The sequence below is a fragment of the Ostrea edulis genome, chromosome 6 (genome assembly GCF_947568905.1).
Source record: "Ostrea edulis chromosome 6, xbOstEdul1.1, whole genome shotgun sequence".
Lineage (NCBI taxonomy): Eukaryota > Metazoa > Mollusca > Bivalvia > Ostreida > Ostreidae > Ostrea > Ostrea edulis.
Window position 1 is genome coordinate 49,377,970 of NC_079169.1, and position 20,122 is coordinate 49,398,091.

At 38.1% G+C, this 20,122-nt stretch overlaps 1 protein-coding gene and 1 long non-coding RNA gene across 2 annotated transcripts in view; one reads left to right on the forward strand and one right to left on the reverse strand.

Moving 5' to 3' along the window:
• Positions 1–252: 252 nt before the first annotated feature.
• LOC130046826 (uncharacterized) lies at positions 253–2,093 on the reverse strand. Its single transcript, XR_008795836.1, has 3 exons — positions 1,101–2,093; positions 656–809; positions 253–425 (listed from the first exon to the last, which is right to left on the reverse strand). It is a non-coding gene; the product is annotated as an uncharacterized LOC130046826 (long non-coding RNA).
• A 6,251-nt stretch (positions 2,094–8,344) lies between these two features.
• Positions 8,345–20,122, forward strand: part of LOC125646910 (mucin-4-like) — a 36,228-nt gene continuing 24,450 nt past the window's right edge. The window contains exons 1-2 of the mRNA XM_048873511.2: positions 8,345–9,060; positions 14,588–19,994. Coding sequence (XP_048729468.2) covers positions 14,591–19,994 — 5,404 coding nt within the window. The 5' untranslated portion in view covers positions 8,345–9,060; positions 14,588–14,590. The remainder of the gene's footprint in view (positions 9,061–14,587; positions 19,995–20,122) is intronic.

Sequence of the window (20,122 nt, forward strand, 5' to 3'; positions counted from 1 at the left end):
TTGGCCCTTCAGTGGTTGAAAGGATAGGTCGGATATTGACGGTTATTGATCTAAAGCTTCTTTTTTGTTGGTCAATTGTTGACTATACTAGTAACTTACATCTATGAAAACAAATTGAATGAATACCTGTTGAAAATACATTTGTAAATTATACTTATATTGACCTTTTCCCATGATTGTTTGAAAAAGTACAATACACATTTTGACCTGCATTCATAATGCATAAATTTAGAAAGAAAACATTACAAATGATTCTCTGTAAAATGATTTTTTATATGAATTAAATTGTCAAAAGTTACAAAATAGGTTTGAAATAGATGATGGTAGACATTTCTGGAAAATGAAGTTTTTAATCCTGGCTCACTTCCTCACTGTCCTTTTGTTACTTTTGCCGCTCTTTCAGATTTTTTTTATCCTGACAGCCTCTGATTGAAAATACAAATAATTTGGTATTGAAAACAAATCAAATACTGGTAGAGAATCCAACATATAGATCATATAATTAAGTCTTTTAAAGACAATAACGTACATGTATATTACAGGTGCATATTGGTCTATAAACCTTAGTATCTCTATCAAAAAACATGATCATGTATACAATAAACATTAGATGGAGACAAGTTGAGAGAAAAATGTTCAATGCTCTACTACTTACTTATTATGTCTCTTAATTCTAAATTTGACAGTCCTCTTTTTGTTCCTTTCCCACTCCAATTTAATTGCAATGCTAAGGTTGTCGCCATCAAAAAGGACAGTATCCCTGAACACGTTTGAACACTGTCGCCTCCAATGCATACAAGTTTTCCAAGCTTTAAATCACAAACATATATTTATATTAGTTAACTGAAACGACCTTTAGATATATGTACAAAATAATAAATGTATAGTGTAGTATTTATTACAAATGTACAAAACAATGTATTGTACAGTATTGAAGTGAACCCAGCTGAGCAACAACCAAATGCAGGCGCCTAGCACGAGGTACTGAATGTCTACATTAACTTCAAGTGCCTTTGAGCATAAACATGATAAGAATGGGAACAATTTACACAGTAAATTTGAAATATATTAAAGATGATTATAGATATATTCATACTTACATCTTTTTAAAGAAGCAGCTGCATGTAAAAGTTGATTAATCCAAAAAATTAAACTCCCACTTCTCACTTGCTCTGCATATTGAGTTTATCAACCACCTGTGTGTAATTGAATTTGACGGCTCATCCCACAGTTTGGTGTTTTAATCGCTGCGACTCCCCAGTTTTAACAACTCGCCTGAGCTTCGTTTCAATGTAATTATAAAACTGGTTGGAGTGTCTTGATTTATATATTTATTCACATCCTGTCCCAGGGAACTTATATTGTTATAAGAAAATTTTTATTCAGTTTTCTAATGCAACACTCATGAAACAATTTAAGTCATTCATTCATAGATTGGGTTAGAATTTTGAGCTTAGGATTTCAAATCTAAATAAATAATCATGCACCCGCTTCAACGAATAGAAAAAAACAACAACTATTCAATGTGTTGGTCACATTCTTAAGTTCTTAAAAACAAATATAAATGGATGTAGTCATCCAATTGCATGCATGAACAAAGAATGTCTTCTAACTATATCAGAATCTGCCTCTTCAATGCAGCATTCTTTAACGTTATGTAATCACAACATCAAGATAAAAAGTTTACAAACGTGGAACCAACGTTGGCCCAACGTAATGCTCCCCATCTTGCATTTAGTTCGCAGTACAGTTATTGGGCCAACATTGGGCTAATGTAATCACCCCAACTTGAAACACTTAATATATAAAAGAATTCATGCCAACACCGGGCCAACGCTGGGTCAACGTACTATTACAAACTTAATTAAACATCTTTGTTAAAGATGCATTTCAACATTGGACCAACTTCAGAATCCCAACATTCTCGGAAAATAAAGTTAGTTTAAGTTGGACCAGCGTTGGGCCAACATAGAAATCCCAACATGGTTGAGACGATTGGCATGGTAACATTGGCCCAATGTTGGCCCAACGTTGTCTACCCCACGCCCACCATACAACCATTTACCAATGTTGGCCCAACGTAGTCATACTATCTGGGCATGCATGCAAATCACGAAAAACTTCAGAAGATGTTTTCAATTGATTATGCTATGTGTGTCGCTGTGTTAACTGGCCTGTCAGAAAACACCTGTCCGGTAATATCGGGTTTTGATCGTGTTATAAGAAAGCCCCACCTTTCTGGGTTGAATTCATTGGAGTGAATTTCAGCTAATATTCATACTAAACATGATTTTTTTTTTTTCACCTTGGGTTATGATTTATGTCCAACACACCTAGTACACAATTGACTTTATCTTTCCTTCTGTCGGCTCTCTGATGTCAAATGATAGGCGTAGCTGGATTAGGATATTAGATTTCATTTCTATAGTAAAATGTATACTATGATTTTCTACAATCGTGGTATCGCCTAACGTAGATCTTAATGCGTCTTATGACACGGTCGTGATAGACAGGGCGACCCTTTGAATGTTTCATGATGTAGCATCATGACTTGGTAGAAAAAGATATTCAATATTCAAGCGAGCTGGCGAACTTTTCATACGAAAGAATTTAGGGCGGGTGTAATGAATGCGCAAGGCTCGACTAAACGGATTTAAGCTTCCACGTTCTTTTGTCAACTGGAAAATGAACGGCTTTCACAAGAGGGTTTATGATATAATAAGAATTCGTCTTAACGAGAAGGATTTTAAATCTTCTAAAAGAAACTTCATGAGAAGGGTATAAGTCACGTGACAGGGATCCCCCCAGCAGATCGTCTATTTTTAAAAGGGTATATAAAGAACTGTTGAACGGCCAATTCACACCAAAGGATTTTTAAACTTTCTTGGAGGCAACACCGGAGTTGAGTCTAGCAGAAAGCGAGCGACTGGTTTAAATACCGTACATGCATACAGATTAAACGTATTGTGTCTCGGTATTCAGTTCTTTCCGCTCCAGTTATGTTCGTTTGCTTAGATAGGGATTATAGGAAGGTAAACCAAATACAATTACAAACAGCTTATTAGACCTGGAAGCCTCTTACCGGTTTTCCGTCGTCATTGTTGGTGTCAGTAAGAAGTTTACAGGTGACCACGCCCGGAATAAGATATTATTTAAATAAAACACGGAAAAATTGACCGGCCTGATTGCAATTTAATACCGGGAAGAACAAATAGCATAAAATATATTATATACACTCTAATATACATCGAAGACCAAATAATACATTCTTTACAATGTTTATTTCCTACCATCATTTTGATGCATATTTTGCTAATCAAGAATATAAGACGCGTACATGTATATTGGTAAAGATTTGAAAACAATTCAGCTAGACGTGTAAGAATAACAATAAAAGGGGAGAGTACTACATGATACTAGAAAAAGAAGTAATATAGAGAGGAGTCGGAGAGAAAGAAAGAGAGGGTGGTGGTAATGAATGCCAAGGTAAATCCTGATCAGAAAAAAAAATGCAGGTTACATGAAGAGAATGAACCTGGTGTAACTCTGTGTATTCAACTGAACTACATTATGAACCAAACCTAAGCAAATTTGCATTTCTAATGTTTTGCCTTTGATTAATATTTATTAGTTGTAATGATAACCCTTTCCTCATGAATGTAAGGAAGTTGTGAACAACACACGTCGTATGAATCTTGATAAATATAGTGCGTCTATTTTAATGACTAGAAATTCTGACAGAAATGAAAGCCAAATATGAATATAAAAAATGAATTTCATTTTTGAAAAATACCAACTGCAAAACTTCACACCGACATCATTAATTTGTCGAAGCGCAAACGCGCAAACGTACAGCATACCGCCGTATTGTATTGTTTATTACCAAGAACCATACAGTTCAGGTGATGTCTGTGAAATACATGTAGTAAATATATACATGTAGTTTTTAACATAATGAATTTTAAAAGTAATACAGTAATAAATGTGGATAAGCTCAGCATCTTGAATGCATCTTTGTTCTTATATTTGAACATTTATATAAATATTTTCCTAATTTACATAATTCTGTGACATTTTCTGTTTATAATAACTGAACTAGTTTGTAAGTAGAAGGTATTTTGTAATAATATTTCTTAATATACATTTTTCTGAGATTATCATAAAATGGACAGACTAACAAAAATGAAATTCATCTTCTATAAGAGGAGTGCGTCCTAATTCCGAGTATACCATCATGGAAACAGTACTTTTCTTAACTTATAAAACTTTTTAGCAAAAATCTAAATGAATATTCTCCAGTTCATTTGTTGGGTTTAAACCCCAGACTTTACAATCATAATTTGTTATACTACTAATGTATGTGTCGAACAATGAGAAATTTGTACGAACATTTAAAATTGCAACATATTCGTTTTACTTAGTAAACAACTTCGGCTTTTTTTTTTTTACATTGTGATGCTGTGTTTTATTAAATTTACCATTAGAATTCAGAGAAACACCAAGGTACACTGTAGTTAAAATTGTCTACGATATCAATAATTTCACTATCATATTCCCAACAATAAAACGTCACAGTTCATGCCCTCATGAATTTCAAAAATGAAATTTACTGAAGAGCAGTGCAATAGTATCGAATGGCGAATCGTGCAGTCATTATAGGGCTGTACAATGCGTAATTACATAATACACCAGCAACAGAGAGCAATACGACACACACCATTGTAATATCGATAGGCGCAGGAAAAGGGTGTTTACTTTAAAAAAAAAACTTTGAACTTAGATAGCAGGTGCTTGTAAATTTTGGACTAACTCTCACCCAACACTCCGTGAAGGGCTCCACTAGCATTTTTTCCCCCCTGTGAAAACAGTCTAAATCGGTAAAACAAATACTTCTTGTCATTTACTCTTCTTGTACACACGAGGTCAACACCAACTGTCTTCAAAAACTGAAATACAACCCGGCCATTATCTGCGCACACCTTGGTGACATGCATCAAATTACGTGTAGTATCATATTGGTTTATTTGTATTTGTAACATTGCGGAGGTTTATCATTACATGCAATTGTAACATTGCAGTGGTTTCTCATTACGTGTAGATAACAGTGCAGTGATATAGGTAAAGGTATGCATTGGCAGTTCTTATTTGTTGCTGCAGGAAGTGCAGAAGCATGGTGATTGCTACAGTGCTATGGCGTCTGTTGCACCGTCTGTTTTTCCTTCTTCTTCTTCTTCAATTTTGCAATTGCTATTCTTTCGTCTTTCTTGTTTGGGAGGGGGTGGGGTGGTGATAGTTGTATGTACCCACAATATTACAAAACCTCGATGGAAACCTTACAACAGAGGATTAAAATCGGTAAGGGATTACACACCCAGGGTCCACCTCTCATTATCACAAACTGTTAACAGCAACAGGGTGCTTCATTGAATTGGCGGTTTTTTTGTTGTTGTTTTTTTCTTCTTCTTTTTTGAAGAGATATAATGCTTTAGGCAACCACTATCTTGTATCTCTTTGATAAAGATGGGTTGTTGAGCGTTAAATCTTGTGTGTGGAGACTCCATTGACTGCTTCTCCATCGGGAGAAAATAGGAGATTTATATCATAGCATTGTTATAGAAAACGAGAGGCGCTAACAGATACTATTGTGGTATGCCAATTGTTTTGTTTTTCTTCTCACTCTCGATATACCTGGCCGGCGGGGTCAGACATGTCACCTGTACTTATCTCTGAGTGAATGAATCGATCTCCCCATCGTGACTGTGGAGCTAATTATACCTATTGTATGTTTAAGTCATTTTGATTTTTACCCCATTGTTATCCGGAGTTGTGTTCACAACATCCCCACGCCAAATCGCACGCGCAGTAATTATCGGATTTATTCGGACCTTTGTCAATTATTAAATTGCAAAGTGATTTCCACGAAAATAGAAATAAATTATATATCGTTTATTCAATTAATACAGCTTTGGGCAGAAACGGTCCACCAGCATTTAATTGTAACAATAAGATAGCTATCACTTAAGAATATAAGACAAAATGGGTGAAACCCCTGATCAAGTGTGCCACAGTTCTACACGTTCAGTTTCTTGTAGATATGTATATTTATGATATTATGCATAGTTCAATGCATAATTGAAAAGTAGTATTAGATAATAATATTGAACAATAATACAAAAGGCATCATGCACATACATATATATTAAGGCGACAATACGTGATGCAAGAGCGTAATGAATATATTTTCCTAGAGCAGCCAGGGTAGGTGTGTGTTGTAAACCCAACAACTGAAGTAATTTATATCAACTTGGCGATTTATAATAGCATGCTTGAAGATATTTTTCCCTTAGATAGAAAAATTTAGGACATTGAAAGATAAAATGAAATCCATCCTCAATTTGTTGAGTGTCACAAACATCACATAATCTATACTGCCTGATCTCACCCTGGTATCTTTCAGTTTCAATATTTAAACAGTGCGAGGGAGTGATGTTTTTTAAAGTTGTTGTGAGTTTATTGTTTATTGACCAAAGGAGCCCTGTGGCTCATAGGAACAATGTGTACAATACAGGCAAGTGGCAAAGGATTCAGAATTACTACAATATGTAAATATATGTTGTCAGAGAAATAAGTGAATTAGTTTTCTTAAGTATGGTTGGATTTTACAGAAGTCATAATTCATATTCATGGGGATTTCATCTACGAAAAAAATAGTATATATCTTATTTTAGATTTTTTATAATACACGCACAGCTTTAAAACATAAAAAAAAACCCGTGATGTTTAGGAATAAAACGAACCACAGTTTAGGCATTGATATAGTGGAGGATGTAAAGTTTATGTGATTTTATCAATACATTAATTTAAATATTTTCTTGACGATAGAGGTCCACCAACACAACCACACCAAGCTATAATTCACCTATAATTTTCACTTCATATTTTCTTCAGCCATATCTCAGCTCCTTTTTCTGTCCCCGTGTGTTCTTTTTTGTAAGCCCAGTTTTGACCCGAAAGTGAAAAAGATTAAAGGAAAAAAAAACAAAAAAACACCCCGCTATTATATTATCCTTGAATCAGGCCATTAAAGGAAAAAATACATATCGAATACTATTCTTGTGACTTGAATCGACGGCTGATCGGAAACCAATCTTAAGGTAATCAACTGGTCGAATTGAAAAGTTTCGAGAAATGGGTATAATAAAAATGAAGCCGTTATGATTAAAGGTATTGAAATGTAGTCGAGGAAGGAACTAGTACTCAGGCATGCTGTGTTCAGTAGCAACACGCCGATGAACTGAATACTGTTCAATATTTAAACTATTGAACACACAGGTAAACCTTTGACACGATCAAAAATGTACTATCCCTGTATAAGCTTATGAATGAAAAACTCTACCCCGGTAATCCTGTCATAGTAAGAGGCACCAAGAGGGGTATTTTTCTTCTTTTCAACTAGGGAGTATGGTAGTTTTTATTTTATTACGACAATGTCTCCGAGATAAGGACGGTATTTCCAAAATGAGGCAATATTCACATGCTTTAAGAAGGAAAAAAGGAAAAAGAAAAAGAATGTGTGATATCACAGAATGTGTGATATTTCACAATACACGTTATTATAGATCGTCTACATGTATAATATGTTTATATTTCTAGTACTATCTGCAAATTGTACGGATAGGTATTTCCTCATGGATGTACTGGTCCCACTCGGCAGAGTACGTTAGAATTAAACCGCTTTTTGTAGGTGTTTTTGCTTTATTTTAACCTAATAAATATATAGCTGGAATATGGTGGATTCGTTCTCATTATTTTAGGAAATAATTCATAATTTAAATCGTTTGAGGTTACAGTTCACCGTTTGACCCCGATCCCCATCAGATTCAACTACATGTACGTATGTACAAAAAATATTAGTACGTAATATCTAAATTTCCACTTCATTTTTGAAAATACAAAATGGTATGAACTGCACCTTTTCGCACATGTATTTTCAAAAATGATTTTTTTTTCATATCCCAGGAACCGTGAATGGAGTGTTTTGCAAAGGGGAAAGAAATGACGCAGACAGGGAGCTGAGTTCTAACTCACCTAACGGTGGTGAAATATACCTGTACTGTGGCCAAGCCAAGCACACAGCTAACATCAGGTAAATGTTCCTGTTGAACTTTGGTTGGTTTTTTACCACTTTTTAAAACGTCAACAGAATAATCGACGACTTGACATTGGAATATAAAACACACGAGGAGGCATCATACAAAGTAAACAGAAATAAAAAAATAAATGATACATGGACTCACTGAAGAGGGGGCAGGGCGTATATAAGACGTGACGATCGAAGAATTGCAAATATAAAATCAAAAGATGAACATCTGATGTTCAAGCGCTCGCTTCGTACATGTATACATGTTTTCAACCGCCTGTCAGCCATTATTTTTCGAAGTTACTCATTCCATAAACCTGGTCTATGTTTTTTAAGGGAGTGTCTTCCGTATAATGAGTCACGGCGTTAATTAGTCTGTTGTATAAAACTGTACATTTGTTATTTTTCTTACTTTAATTCTATACTTCTCAGTATAATGAACAATCTGAGTTTATGAGTGTTTGTGTATACCGATATTATACACGAACGACAACTCTGTAGTCGGATTAGGTCGATAAAATCCAAATTTGTCGTCTCTGTCCACATGCAAATCAGGTAATGGATGTTTCTTTCATCACATGGACTGTAGTCCTTCCAATCATGAATAATTCACTGTAGATAATATTTACCAGTCGTGGAAACAGGTAGCCAGCGCCTACTGTATAGAGTGAGAGAACCCTTCGGGGGCCCCGCTGTCCTCTTACGACACTTTTTTAAGAACCCCTGGACTTCTTAGAATTAATCAAAAGGGCATGTCAGTTTATATTTCAATTACATCGTCCTGAGGGAGCACGAACGGTCAGAAGGGAATATTGATACATTCTTTTTCGGATTAACGGAACTGCAGAAAATTTGGTTCATGACGAAATAATTTTTGTGTTTTCAAGTTTTGAATGGGATTTTTTCTAATATAATCAGAGGTAAGTGTTTTTATTTTTATTTTATGCATCAATCTTTTATCGTATTTAATTTTACACCCGAGGTGGGGGAGAGATGTATATATAGAAAATATAATGTACTCGCGTTCAATTGCATTGTTCGATCTTCATCTTTAAGGAAAGATTTTCAACAATCAATTCTTGTTCGTATACACATTTATGCATCCGATACCCCATGAAGTCGTGCGATATGACCACAACAGAGCAGAATAATGCTGGATACATTCGATAAATAGCATAAAAGCCTCGCTCTCTCACTCAATAAATGGATGTTCCCGTATTTGATTTGGTTAGGTATGTTAAGAAGTGTGAAGACTCTGCAAAGAAAAAACAAACGATCTAACAAACGATTTTTAATGCAGTCCTCTTCTCCGAACAGCTGTTGAAATGTCTGCGTTATTTTTTATTTTTAGGGGAAAATGACCCCTCTTTTTATCAAGTTTTCCATAATTTTAAACAGTTTAACAATCTTAATCTTAAGTTTATTAGTCGCTCAGACCACTGTAACAATTAGTGGTACTTGAAGTAAAAACATATTTATTGTTTGATTATGTATATAGAGGCAATTAGTAAGAAGGAAAAAAAAAAGATATAAGGAATGCACAATGTAAAATTTAATGTACACAGATCGTTAACCACAACGAAGCAAATATCTTGTTTTAAGATTACATCACCAACAAAGGGATTAGCAGATATATAATCCAGGATTGAACAGACTCTTCTCCTGTTGGTTAAATGGACATTGGCAAGTCCGCTGAATTTCAAATTTAAGTAAGCTTTGATAAACGGTATTAATTACGTAACATGTGATTGTAGGGGCGATTTTCGTATGAAGTCACCATTGCTATCACAACAGGAATGCCATGTAGAGTTACTCTCCCGGACAAACACTTTTAACGAACGGGTAGTTTATTGTTTACTAATTAAACGCTATTCATTTGTAACAGAAAACTAGCCCGAGGGCCCACGCCAGTCTGCGGGGGGATCAAACAGCTATAATAAAAGAAAATCCTCAAGTCTGAACCTTTTTGTCTATGACCTTAAATAAACATCAGATACCGTAATTGAGCATAGCTTGCCAAATACATGTATATATAGTAAGTTATCTTCTAAGGTTCGAGTCAACTAGAATCGGAAATAAAATACGCGAAAAGTTCCCTACCTCAAGAAAATAAAAAAAAAAGAATTAAATTGATATAAAAAAGGAGAAAAATTCCTGAGACAAATATAGTAACTTTATAGAATTTATTTTCGGTCAGGACTTTTTTCTGGCGATGGGGGCGGGGTGAGTGTGTAAAAAAAAAACTTCAATCTATATAGCCAGCACTAGTAAAAATCTGAATGGGTCCAAACATTTATAAGGTATTTAAAGTAATTTATTTAAAGTATCATCGTCGGAACCCACGGGTTTTCTCTCCGTTAAACGGAGAGAACGATGTTAAAGTATATGATGTACATAATAAAAGCAGTAATTATTGTTCCAACGTTTTAAATCGCCAAGAACCATGCGATACCAATTACAGAACTATATATATATATATATATATATATATAAAACCAATATTTATTTTGTATAATATAGGGTCCGATGAACTGTTTTTATCATAGTCGTCATCTAGACAATATTTAGAACCAAGAACAAATACAGGGTTTGGGTTACAAACATATGTATAGACATAGGATATTGTCATTATCTCATACTACAAGTATTATACTATAGCGTCTTTATCATGCAGCAAAACCCCATAAAACGCATATCATTCTGGTTCTAAATATCACTAGGTTTGAGTTCTTTAATTTGAAGACTAACTACGCTAAGCACCAAATATGTCCTGGATACGCCCCTGAAAGAAGACATGTCGTGAAAGAGTTGATAATTTATTGTGCTGGTGTATCATTTTATAAATCTGAAATATGTATTTATATAGAACATTGGACTTCCAAGAACGAAAGATTTATAAAGTACTAAATTGATCAACGACACGAACAGTATTGAATTGTCATTTATTCGGGACGACTTCTCCTTCCTTCAGGACGATATAATATTTACATAGATATAAATGTAATAAAAAAGAAGAAACATAATAGCACTAAACCTATGTAACAAAGACCTGAAAAAAGTCTACGTATTGAAAATCGTCACGTTTTTCACAGACATTTAAAATACATCTCATTGAGAGTTACAAGACATATATAATTGTTCGTGGTCAAGATAGCCATACAAGCAACATATAGGCATTGGACTCCCTAATCTATCTATAAATGACGAATGAATAGCTTTCTCTTAAACAATTATAACAATAAAGTAAATTTTACAAGTGTTTACATGAAAGGATTTAACATCGGTCATATGCCGCCCCCCCCCCGCCCCCCCCCCCCGCCCCCCCGGGGTGTGTGTGTGTGTGTGTTATATCAACCCCTTCGTCCTACAGTATCTGTCTCTTTCCTCTTTACTTTACCCTGACTCTTTTATTTCTAAGCCACAAGCAAACTCTCCAAGTATATGTATCAATGGAAAGTTTTATGATTTGGTCGCGATAACGCTTATGATACACTGATCTTCAGAGGAATGTACATATGTACCCCGCCTGTGTTTTTTCTTATGTTTTTAATTGACCTATAAAGCTGTGTGAAAAGACTAATCTTTCCTCAATGCATGGAATTTAAAGTTTCATGGGAAGGACCACGTGAATATGAAGGTGAAACAAATCGATGAAAGCCTTCAGTTCAAACAGGACGTCGTTACTATTATTCAATGAGATGCTAGAGAAGGAGGGGATCAAAGCTTCCAATCAAACAGGGTGGCGTTACTATTATTTAATGAGATTTTAGAGAGGTAGTGAATCAAAGTTTCCAGTTAAAAGGGGTGGCGTTGCTCTTATTCAATGAGGTTTTAGAGAAGGAGTGAAGATTATTCATACCACGAGGGCACTGTAATTTGTCTCACACCACACCACCAGATGCAATTAATATGTAAAGACGATAATACAATATATTGGTCATTATCAGTGGCGGATTTAGGAATTGTTAAAGAGGGCGGGGGTTAATAGAGGTGTGGTGGTGGTGGTGGGGGGGGGGGGGGTGGAGACTCCAGGGTTCTGAGACTTTTAAAGATACTTTTATGGGTATACTAAAAATGCTTTATAGATTATTAAATAAATAAATAACAACAAATAATTCATTTGATCCTTTGTGGTGTTGGTTTACTAGTTTTTGTCACAAGGTGGAAAGGGGGGATCTAAATCCGCCATTGATTATCTGATTACTAAAGTATAAGGTGCGTACAGTGTATGCATGTAACATGCACAAGTACTACACCGGCTTTGTTTGCACTTCCTCGGTTCCTTCGGTGGGAAAATCCACGTAGAATCGTCTTCTGCGCGAATCACACCTGTATATTTACATATACGAAGGACAGATCTGGAATGAGCTGTCCCTTATTGACAGGCAATCCTTTATAACTCTAGAATTCCTTGGCCTCCGTGTTCATACTTGTTGGGGACCTTTATCCAAAATCGTTTGGTGCTTTTCAAATTAAAGATCAACAATGATAATACAACAATACGTGTATATCAAACCAATGAAACTGAAGGCTGTCATCAGAAGTAGTGAAGATAAACAGGGACCCCTATAAGCCTTAAGGAATGAGCCAGATATTATAAAACAGAAATGTGCCACCCCAGAGATAACACACACCGCGATTCCTTCCTCAGTGTTCAGATGCTTTGACCATTTGAACAAGAAAGGAAAAATATATACAATATTCAACAAAACTCGTTATCTATGTAACATATATCACAAAATTCTCAAGGAAGACGTACCGAAGTGTTCTATCTATCTTCAAATTTTCTGTTGCGAATCCTGGATAATAACAACGATTTTCTTCAGACAAATTTTATAACCATAAATAACGCTTCCTTTCTGCAATAGACCAATCCAAACTAAGAATATTTGTTGCATATCTCTTTTATCTCACATGCGTCTTGCAATTTCTTCATAAAGGAGTCCAGCCTCGTCCCTTTGTGATTCTCTGTCCTTTATTATCGTTCAAGCGTCCCTTTGTGAGTCTCTGTCCTTTATTATCGTTCCAGCGTCCCTTTGTGGGTCTCTGCCCCTCTGCATGGTGCGTCCAATTAACAGCATATTAATGAAATGTATATATTGTGTTACACTCGTAGAATAATCTAAAATTCATTCATCGAGTACTCACTGTAATATCTATATCTTTTAAACAAGTCACTATACATGTATTTACATTTAGTATATTTCTCCCTATAGAAACATTATCAGAATGAAAGTATTGCATTTTTTATGGATTCTAGCAAGACGCAGCACGGCGTATAAATACATTTTCAGGAGATTCGTAATATGTCATGATCAGAATTGCTGCAATTGAAATTTGTTCAAGCATCATACTGAAGTCATGACCCCATACAATTCTGCTACACAAATGTCTCTAAATCATGATGCAAGTTTAATAATCAATAAATCAAACACTTGGACCTGGGTTGTAACTGACAGTCACTTGTTTCTCCCGAGTCTCTATTCCAGGGATTCTATGAAATCACAATCTTTCTAAATTCTCAGAGCATTAATCTTCATGTGGTATTGTTCACTACATCCAATTTCTCTCACTGTATCTTCGAGTTTCGCTGAACTTGGGGTACATTCGTTGAACTGTATCTTCGAGTTTTGCTGAACTTTGGATACATTTGTTGTAAACATGGCGATATCGTCCAGAATCCGACCAGATAATGACGTCAACTGTTTTCCTTTATTACTAATCTGATTAAAATCAGATCCTAGAATACGCTCACAATCGCTACAATAGTGTAGCGATCTAAGTGAGCGGATCTCAGGATTTGGTTTTAATCAGATTGGCTCTGTTAATTGTCAAACAATTTTTTATATTAATGTTAAGTTTGTATGTAATAGAATAGTATTGTTTTGAAATAACACCCATCAAACAGTATATGACTCAAACACATTTAGCTCGAACGTATAATTTTCTTCATAACATTGTATTGCACTATGTCCCCCATTGGAATCGAATCAAAACAAGGTCTTACATTTATAAAAGGCGCTAAATTCAAAATATAAAACAAATGTTCATTCGTTGTCAAAATATATATGAATGTAAAATAAACATTGAATTGAATTGACAAAGTAGTTTTCCATTGGCATTATCATCAACGCACAGTGTTTAATTTGTCAAGATAGCCAGCTGCTTTTATAGAAGTGGCGATTTCAAAAATAAAAGAAATAGCATTCATGCTTAAATGAAGTATTACAAATTGAATTAACAATTTTTGAATTTTAAATTCTATGATAACATGGTGAGAAATACAATATTCCAATGAAGAATTGGACAAATATGCTAGGAAATATCTATCTATTGTTACATGCAACAGAAAAGTAGATACTTATTTCAGAATGTTATACAAGGACGGATATAAAAAACTTCTATTATGATTCAGCGGCACATTCAATTACTGTAAATTGTTTTCAGAAAATGAGATCATATCTACTCCTGTCGGTATGCCTTTTGTTCATACCGCAAGGAATGAAGCCAACAGAGGCTGCTACAACAACAGAATCTGTTACTTCCACAACGGAAGCTGCATCCACAACAGAAGTTGCAACAACAATGGAAGCCGGAACTACAACAGAAGCTGAAACTACAACTGAAGCTGCAACTACAACAGAAGCTGCAACCACAACAGTAGCTGAAACCACAACGGAAGCTGCAACCACAACAGAAGTTGAAACCACAACAGAAGCTGCAACTACGACAGAAGGTGCAACCACAACAGAAGCCACAACCACAACAGAAGCTGCAACTGCAACAGCAACTGTAACCACAACTGAAGCGGCAACCACAACTAAAGCTGCAACCACAACAGAAACCGCAACCACAACAGAGGCTGTGACGACAACTGAAGCTGCAACCACAACAGAAGCTGCAACCACAACAGTAGCTGAAACCACAACGGAAGCTGCAACCACAACAGAAGTTGAAACCACAACAGAAGCTGCAACTACGACAGAAGGTGCAACCACAACAGAAGCCGCAACCACAACAGAAGCTGCAACTGCAACAGCAACTGTAACCACAACTGAAGCGGCAACCAAAACTGAAGCTGCAACCACAACAGAAACCGCAACCACAACAGAGGCTGTGACGACAACTGAAGCTGCAACCACAACAGAAGCTGCAACCACAACAGAAGCTGCAACCACAACAGAAGCTGCAACCAAAACAGAAGCTGCTACCACAACAGTAGATGCAACCACAACAGAAGCTGCAACTACAACAGAAGCTGCTACCACAACTGAAGCTGCAACCACAACACAAGCTGCTACCACAACAGACACTGCAACCACAACTGAAGCTGTAACCACAACAGAAACTGCAACAACGACAGAAGCTTCAACCACAACAGAAGCTGTAACCACAACAGAAGCTGCAACCACAACAGAAGCTGCTACCACAACAGAAACTGATACCACAACAGAAGCTGCTACCACAACAGAATCTGCTACCACAACAGAAGCTGTAACTACAACAGAAGCTGCAACCACAACAGAAACTGCTACCACAACAGTAGCTGCAACCACAACAGAAGCTGCAACCACAACAGAGGCTGCAATCACAACAGTAGCTGCTACCACAACTGAAGCTGCAACCACAACAGAAGCTGCAACTACAACAGAAATTGCAACCACAACAGAAGCTGCTACCACAACAGAAACTGCAACCACAACAGAAGCTGCAACCACAACAGTAGTTGCAACCACAACAGAAGCTGCAACCACAACAGAGGCTGCTACCACAACAGAAACTGCAACAACGACAGAAGCTGTAACCACAACAGAAGCTGCAACTACAACGGAAGCTTCAACTACAACAGAAACTGCTACAACAACAGAAGCTGCTACAACAACAGATGCTGCAACCACAACAGTAGATGCAACCACAACAGAAGCTGCAATTACAACAGAAGCTGCTACCACAACACAAGCTGCAACCACAACACAAGCTGCTACCACAACAGACACTGCAACCACAACTGAAGCTGCAACCACAACAGAAACTGCAACAACGACAGAAGCTGCAACCACAACAGAAGCTGTAACCACAACAGAAGCTGCAACCACAACAGAAATTGCAATCACAACAGAAGCTGCTACCACAACAGAAGCTGCAACCACGACAGAAGCTGCAAGCACAACAGAAACTGCAACCACAACAGAATCTGCTACCACAACAGAAGCTGTAACTACAACTGAAGCTGCAACCACAACAGAAACTGCTACCACAACAGTAGCTGCAACCACAACAGAAGCTGCAACCACAACAGAAGCTGCAACCACAACAGAAACTGCTACTACAACGGAAGCTGAAACCATAACAGAAACTGCTACCACAACAGTAGCTGCAACCACAACAGAAACTGCAACCACAACAGAGGCTGCAATCACAACAGTAGCTGCTACCACAACTGAAGCTGCAACCACAACAGAAGCTGCAACTACAACAGAAATTGCAACCACAACAGAAGCTGCTACCACAACAGAAGCTGCAACAACAACAGTAGTTGCAACCACAACAGAAGCTGCAACCACAACAGAGGCTGCTACCACAACCGAAACTGCAACAACGACAGAAGCTGTAACCACAACAGAAGCTGCAACTACAACGGAAGCTTCAACTACAACAGAAACTGCTACCACAACAGAAGCTGCTACCACAACAGATGCTGCAACCACAACAGTAGATGCAACCACAACAGAAGCTGCTACCACAACAGATGCTGCAACCACAACAGTAGATGCAACCACAACAGAATCTGCAACTACAACAGAAGCTGCTACCACAACACAAGCTGCAACCACAAAACAAGCTGCTACCACAACAGACACTGCAACCACAACTGAAGCTGCAACCACAACAGAAACTGCAACAACAACAGAAGCTGCAACCACAACAGAAGCTGTAACCACAACAGAAGCTGCAACCACAACAGAAACTGCAATCACAACAGAAGCTGCTACCACAACAGAAGCTTCAACCACGACAGAAGCTGCAAGCACAACAGAAGCTGCAACCACAACAGAATCTGCTACCACAACAGAAGCTGTAACTACAACGGAAGCTGCAACCACAACAGAAACTGCTACCACAACAGTAGCTGCAACCACAACAGAAGCTGCAACCACAACAGAGGCTGCAATCACAACAGTAGCTGCTACCACAACTGAAGCTGCAACTACAACAGAAATTGCAACCACAACAGAAGCTGCTACCACAACAGAAGCTGCAACCACAACAGTAGTTGCAACCACAACAGAAGCTGCAACTACAACAGAGGCTGCTACCACAACCGAAACTGCAACAACGACAGAAGCTGTAACCACAACAGAAGCTGCAACTACAACGGAAGCTTCAACTACAACAGAAACTGCTACAACAACAGAAGCTGCTACAACAACAGATGCTGCAACTACAACAGAAGCTGCAACCACAACAGAAACTGCTACCAGAACAGAAGCTGCAACCACAACAGAAGCTGCTACCACAACAGATGCTGCAACTACAGCAGACGTTAAAACTACAACAGAAGCTGCAACCACAACAGAAGCTGCTACCACAACAGAAGCTGCAACCACGACAGAAGCTGCAAGCACAACAGAAGCTGGAACCACAACAGAATCCGCTACCACAACAGAAGCTGTAACTACAACGGAAGGTGCAACCACAACAGAAACTGCTACCACAACAGTTGCTGCAACCACAACAGACGCTAAAACCACAACAGAAGCTGCTACCACAGCAGAAGCTGTTACCATAACAGATGCTGCAACTGCAACAGGAGCTGCAACCACAACAGAAACTGCTACCACAACTGAAGCCGCAACCACAACAGAAGCTGTAACAACGACAAAAGCTGCAACAACAACTGAAGCTGCAACCACAACAGAATCTGTCACTACCACAAAAGCTGCAACAACAACGGAAGCTGCAATCACAACAAAAGTTGCAACCACAACTGAAGCTGTAACCACGACAGAAGCTGCTACCACAACAGAAGCTGCAACCACAACAGAACCTGCAACCTCAACAGAAGCTGCTACCACAACAGAAGCTGCAACCACAACAGAAGCTGCAACCACAACAAAAGCTGCTACCACAACTGAAGCTGCAACTACAATAGAAGCTGTTACCACAACAAAAGCTGCAACCACAACAGAAGCTGCTACCACAACAGAAGCTACAACCACAACAGAAGCTGTAACCACAACAGAAGCTGCTACTACAACAGAAGCTGCTACCACAACAGAAAGCACACCCACACCTGAAGCTAAAACTAGAACTGAAGCCGGAACCACAACAGAAGCTGTAACAACGACAGAAGCTGCAATAACAACGGAAACTGCAACTACAACAGAAGCTGTTACTACAACAAAAGCTGCAACTTCAACTGAAGCTGCAACCACAACAGAATCTGCTACCACAACAGAAGCTGCTACCACAACAGCAGCTAAAACTACAACTGAAGCCGCAACCACAACAGAAGCAGTAACAACGACAGAAACTGCAACTACAACAGGACCTGCAACCACAACAGAAACTGCAACCACAACAGAAACTGCAACCACAACAGTAGCTGCAACCACAACAGAAGCTGCAACCACAACAGAAACTGCAACCTCAACAGGAGCTGCTACCACAACAGAACCTGCAGCCACAACAGAAACTGCAACCACAACAGAAGCTGCAACCACTACAGAAGCTTTTGAGACAACAGAAGCTGCAACCACAACAAAAGCAGTAACAACGACAGAAGCTGCAACAACAACGGAAACTGCAACCACAACAGAAGTTGCAACAACTGAAGCTGCAACCACGACAGAAGCTGCAACCACGACAGAACCTGCAGCCACAACAGAAACTGCAACCACAACAGAAGCTGCAACCACAACAGAAGCTGCAACCACAACAGAAGCTGCAACCACAACAGAAGCTGAAACCACAACAGGAATTGCAACCACAACAGAAGCTGCTACCACAGCAGAAACTGCAACCACAACAGAAACTGCAACCACAACAGTAGCTGCAACCACACTAGAAGCTGCTACCACAACAGAAACTGCAACATCAACGGAAGCTGTAACCACAACAGAAGCTGCTACCACAACAGAAGCTGCACCTACAACTGAAGCTGCAACCACAGCAGAAACTACAACCACAGCAGAAACTGCAACCACAATAGAAGCTGCTACCACAACAGAAGCTGCAACCACAACTAAATCTGGAACCACAGCTGAAGCTTCAACCACAACAGAAGCTGCAAGTACTACAGAAGCTGCAACCACAACTGAAACTGCAACCACAACAGAAACTGTAACCACAACAGAAACTGCAACCACACCAGTAGCCGCAACCACAACAGAAGGTGCTACCACAACTGAAGCTGAAACTACAACAGAAGCTGCAACAACGACAGAAGCTGTAACCACAGCAGAAGCTGCAACCACAACAGAAGCTGTAACCACAACAGAAGCTGCAACGACATCCGAAGCTGCAATAACAATAGACGCTGCAACCACAACAGGAGCTGCAAATAGAACAGAATCTTCAACTACAACTGTAGCTGCAACAGATGCTGCAACCAGAACAGAGGCTGCAACCACAACAGAGGCTGCAACCACAACAGATGCTGGAACCACAACAGAAGTTGCAACCACAAGTGAAGTCTCAACTACAACAGAAACTGTTACTAACACACAAGCTGTTACCACAACACAAGCTATAACAACACTAGCCCCAACTACAACAGTTGATGTTAGTACCTCTTCTGCTCCCGCTACAACCACTACTGACGCCACAACTAATGCCACTATTAGTGTGATTGGTAAATGACATACTATTTTCATATTTGTAAATCAATTTTATAACAAATTAGATTTATATTTGTTTCATAGTAAATTGCAACCGAAGCAATTCTAGTAGATAGATAATTTCATTTTCCCTGTACAATGT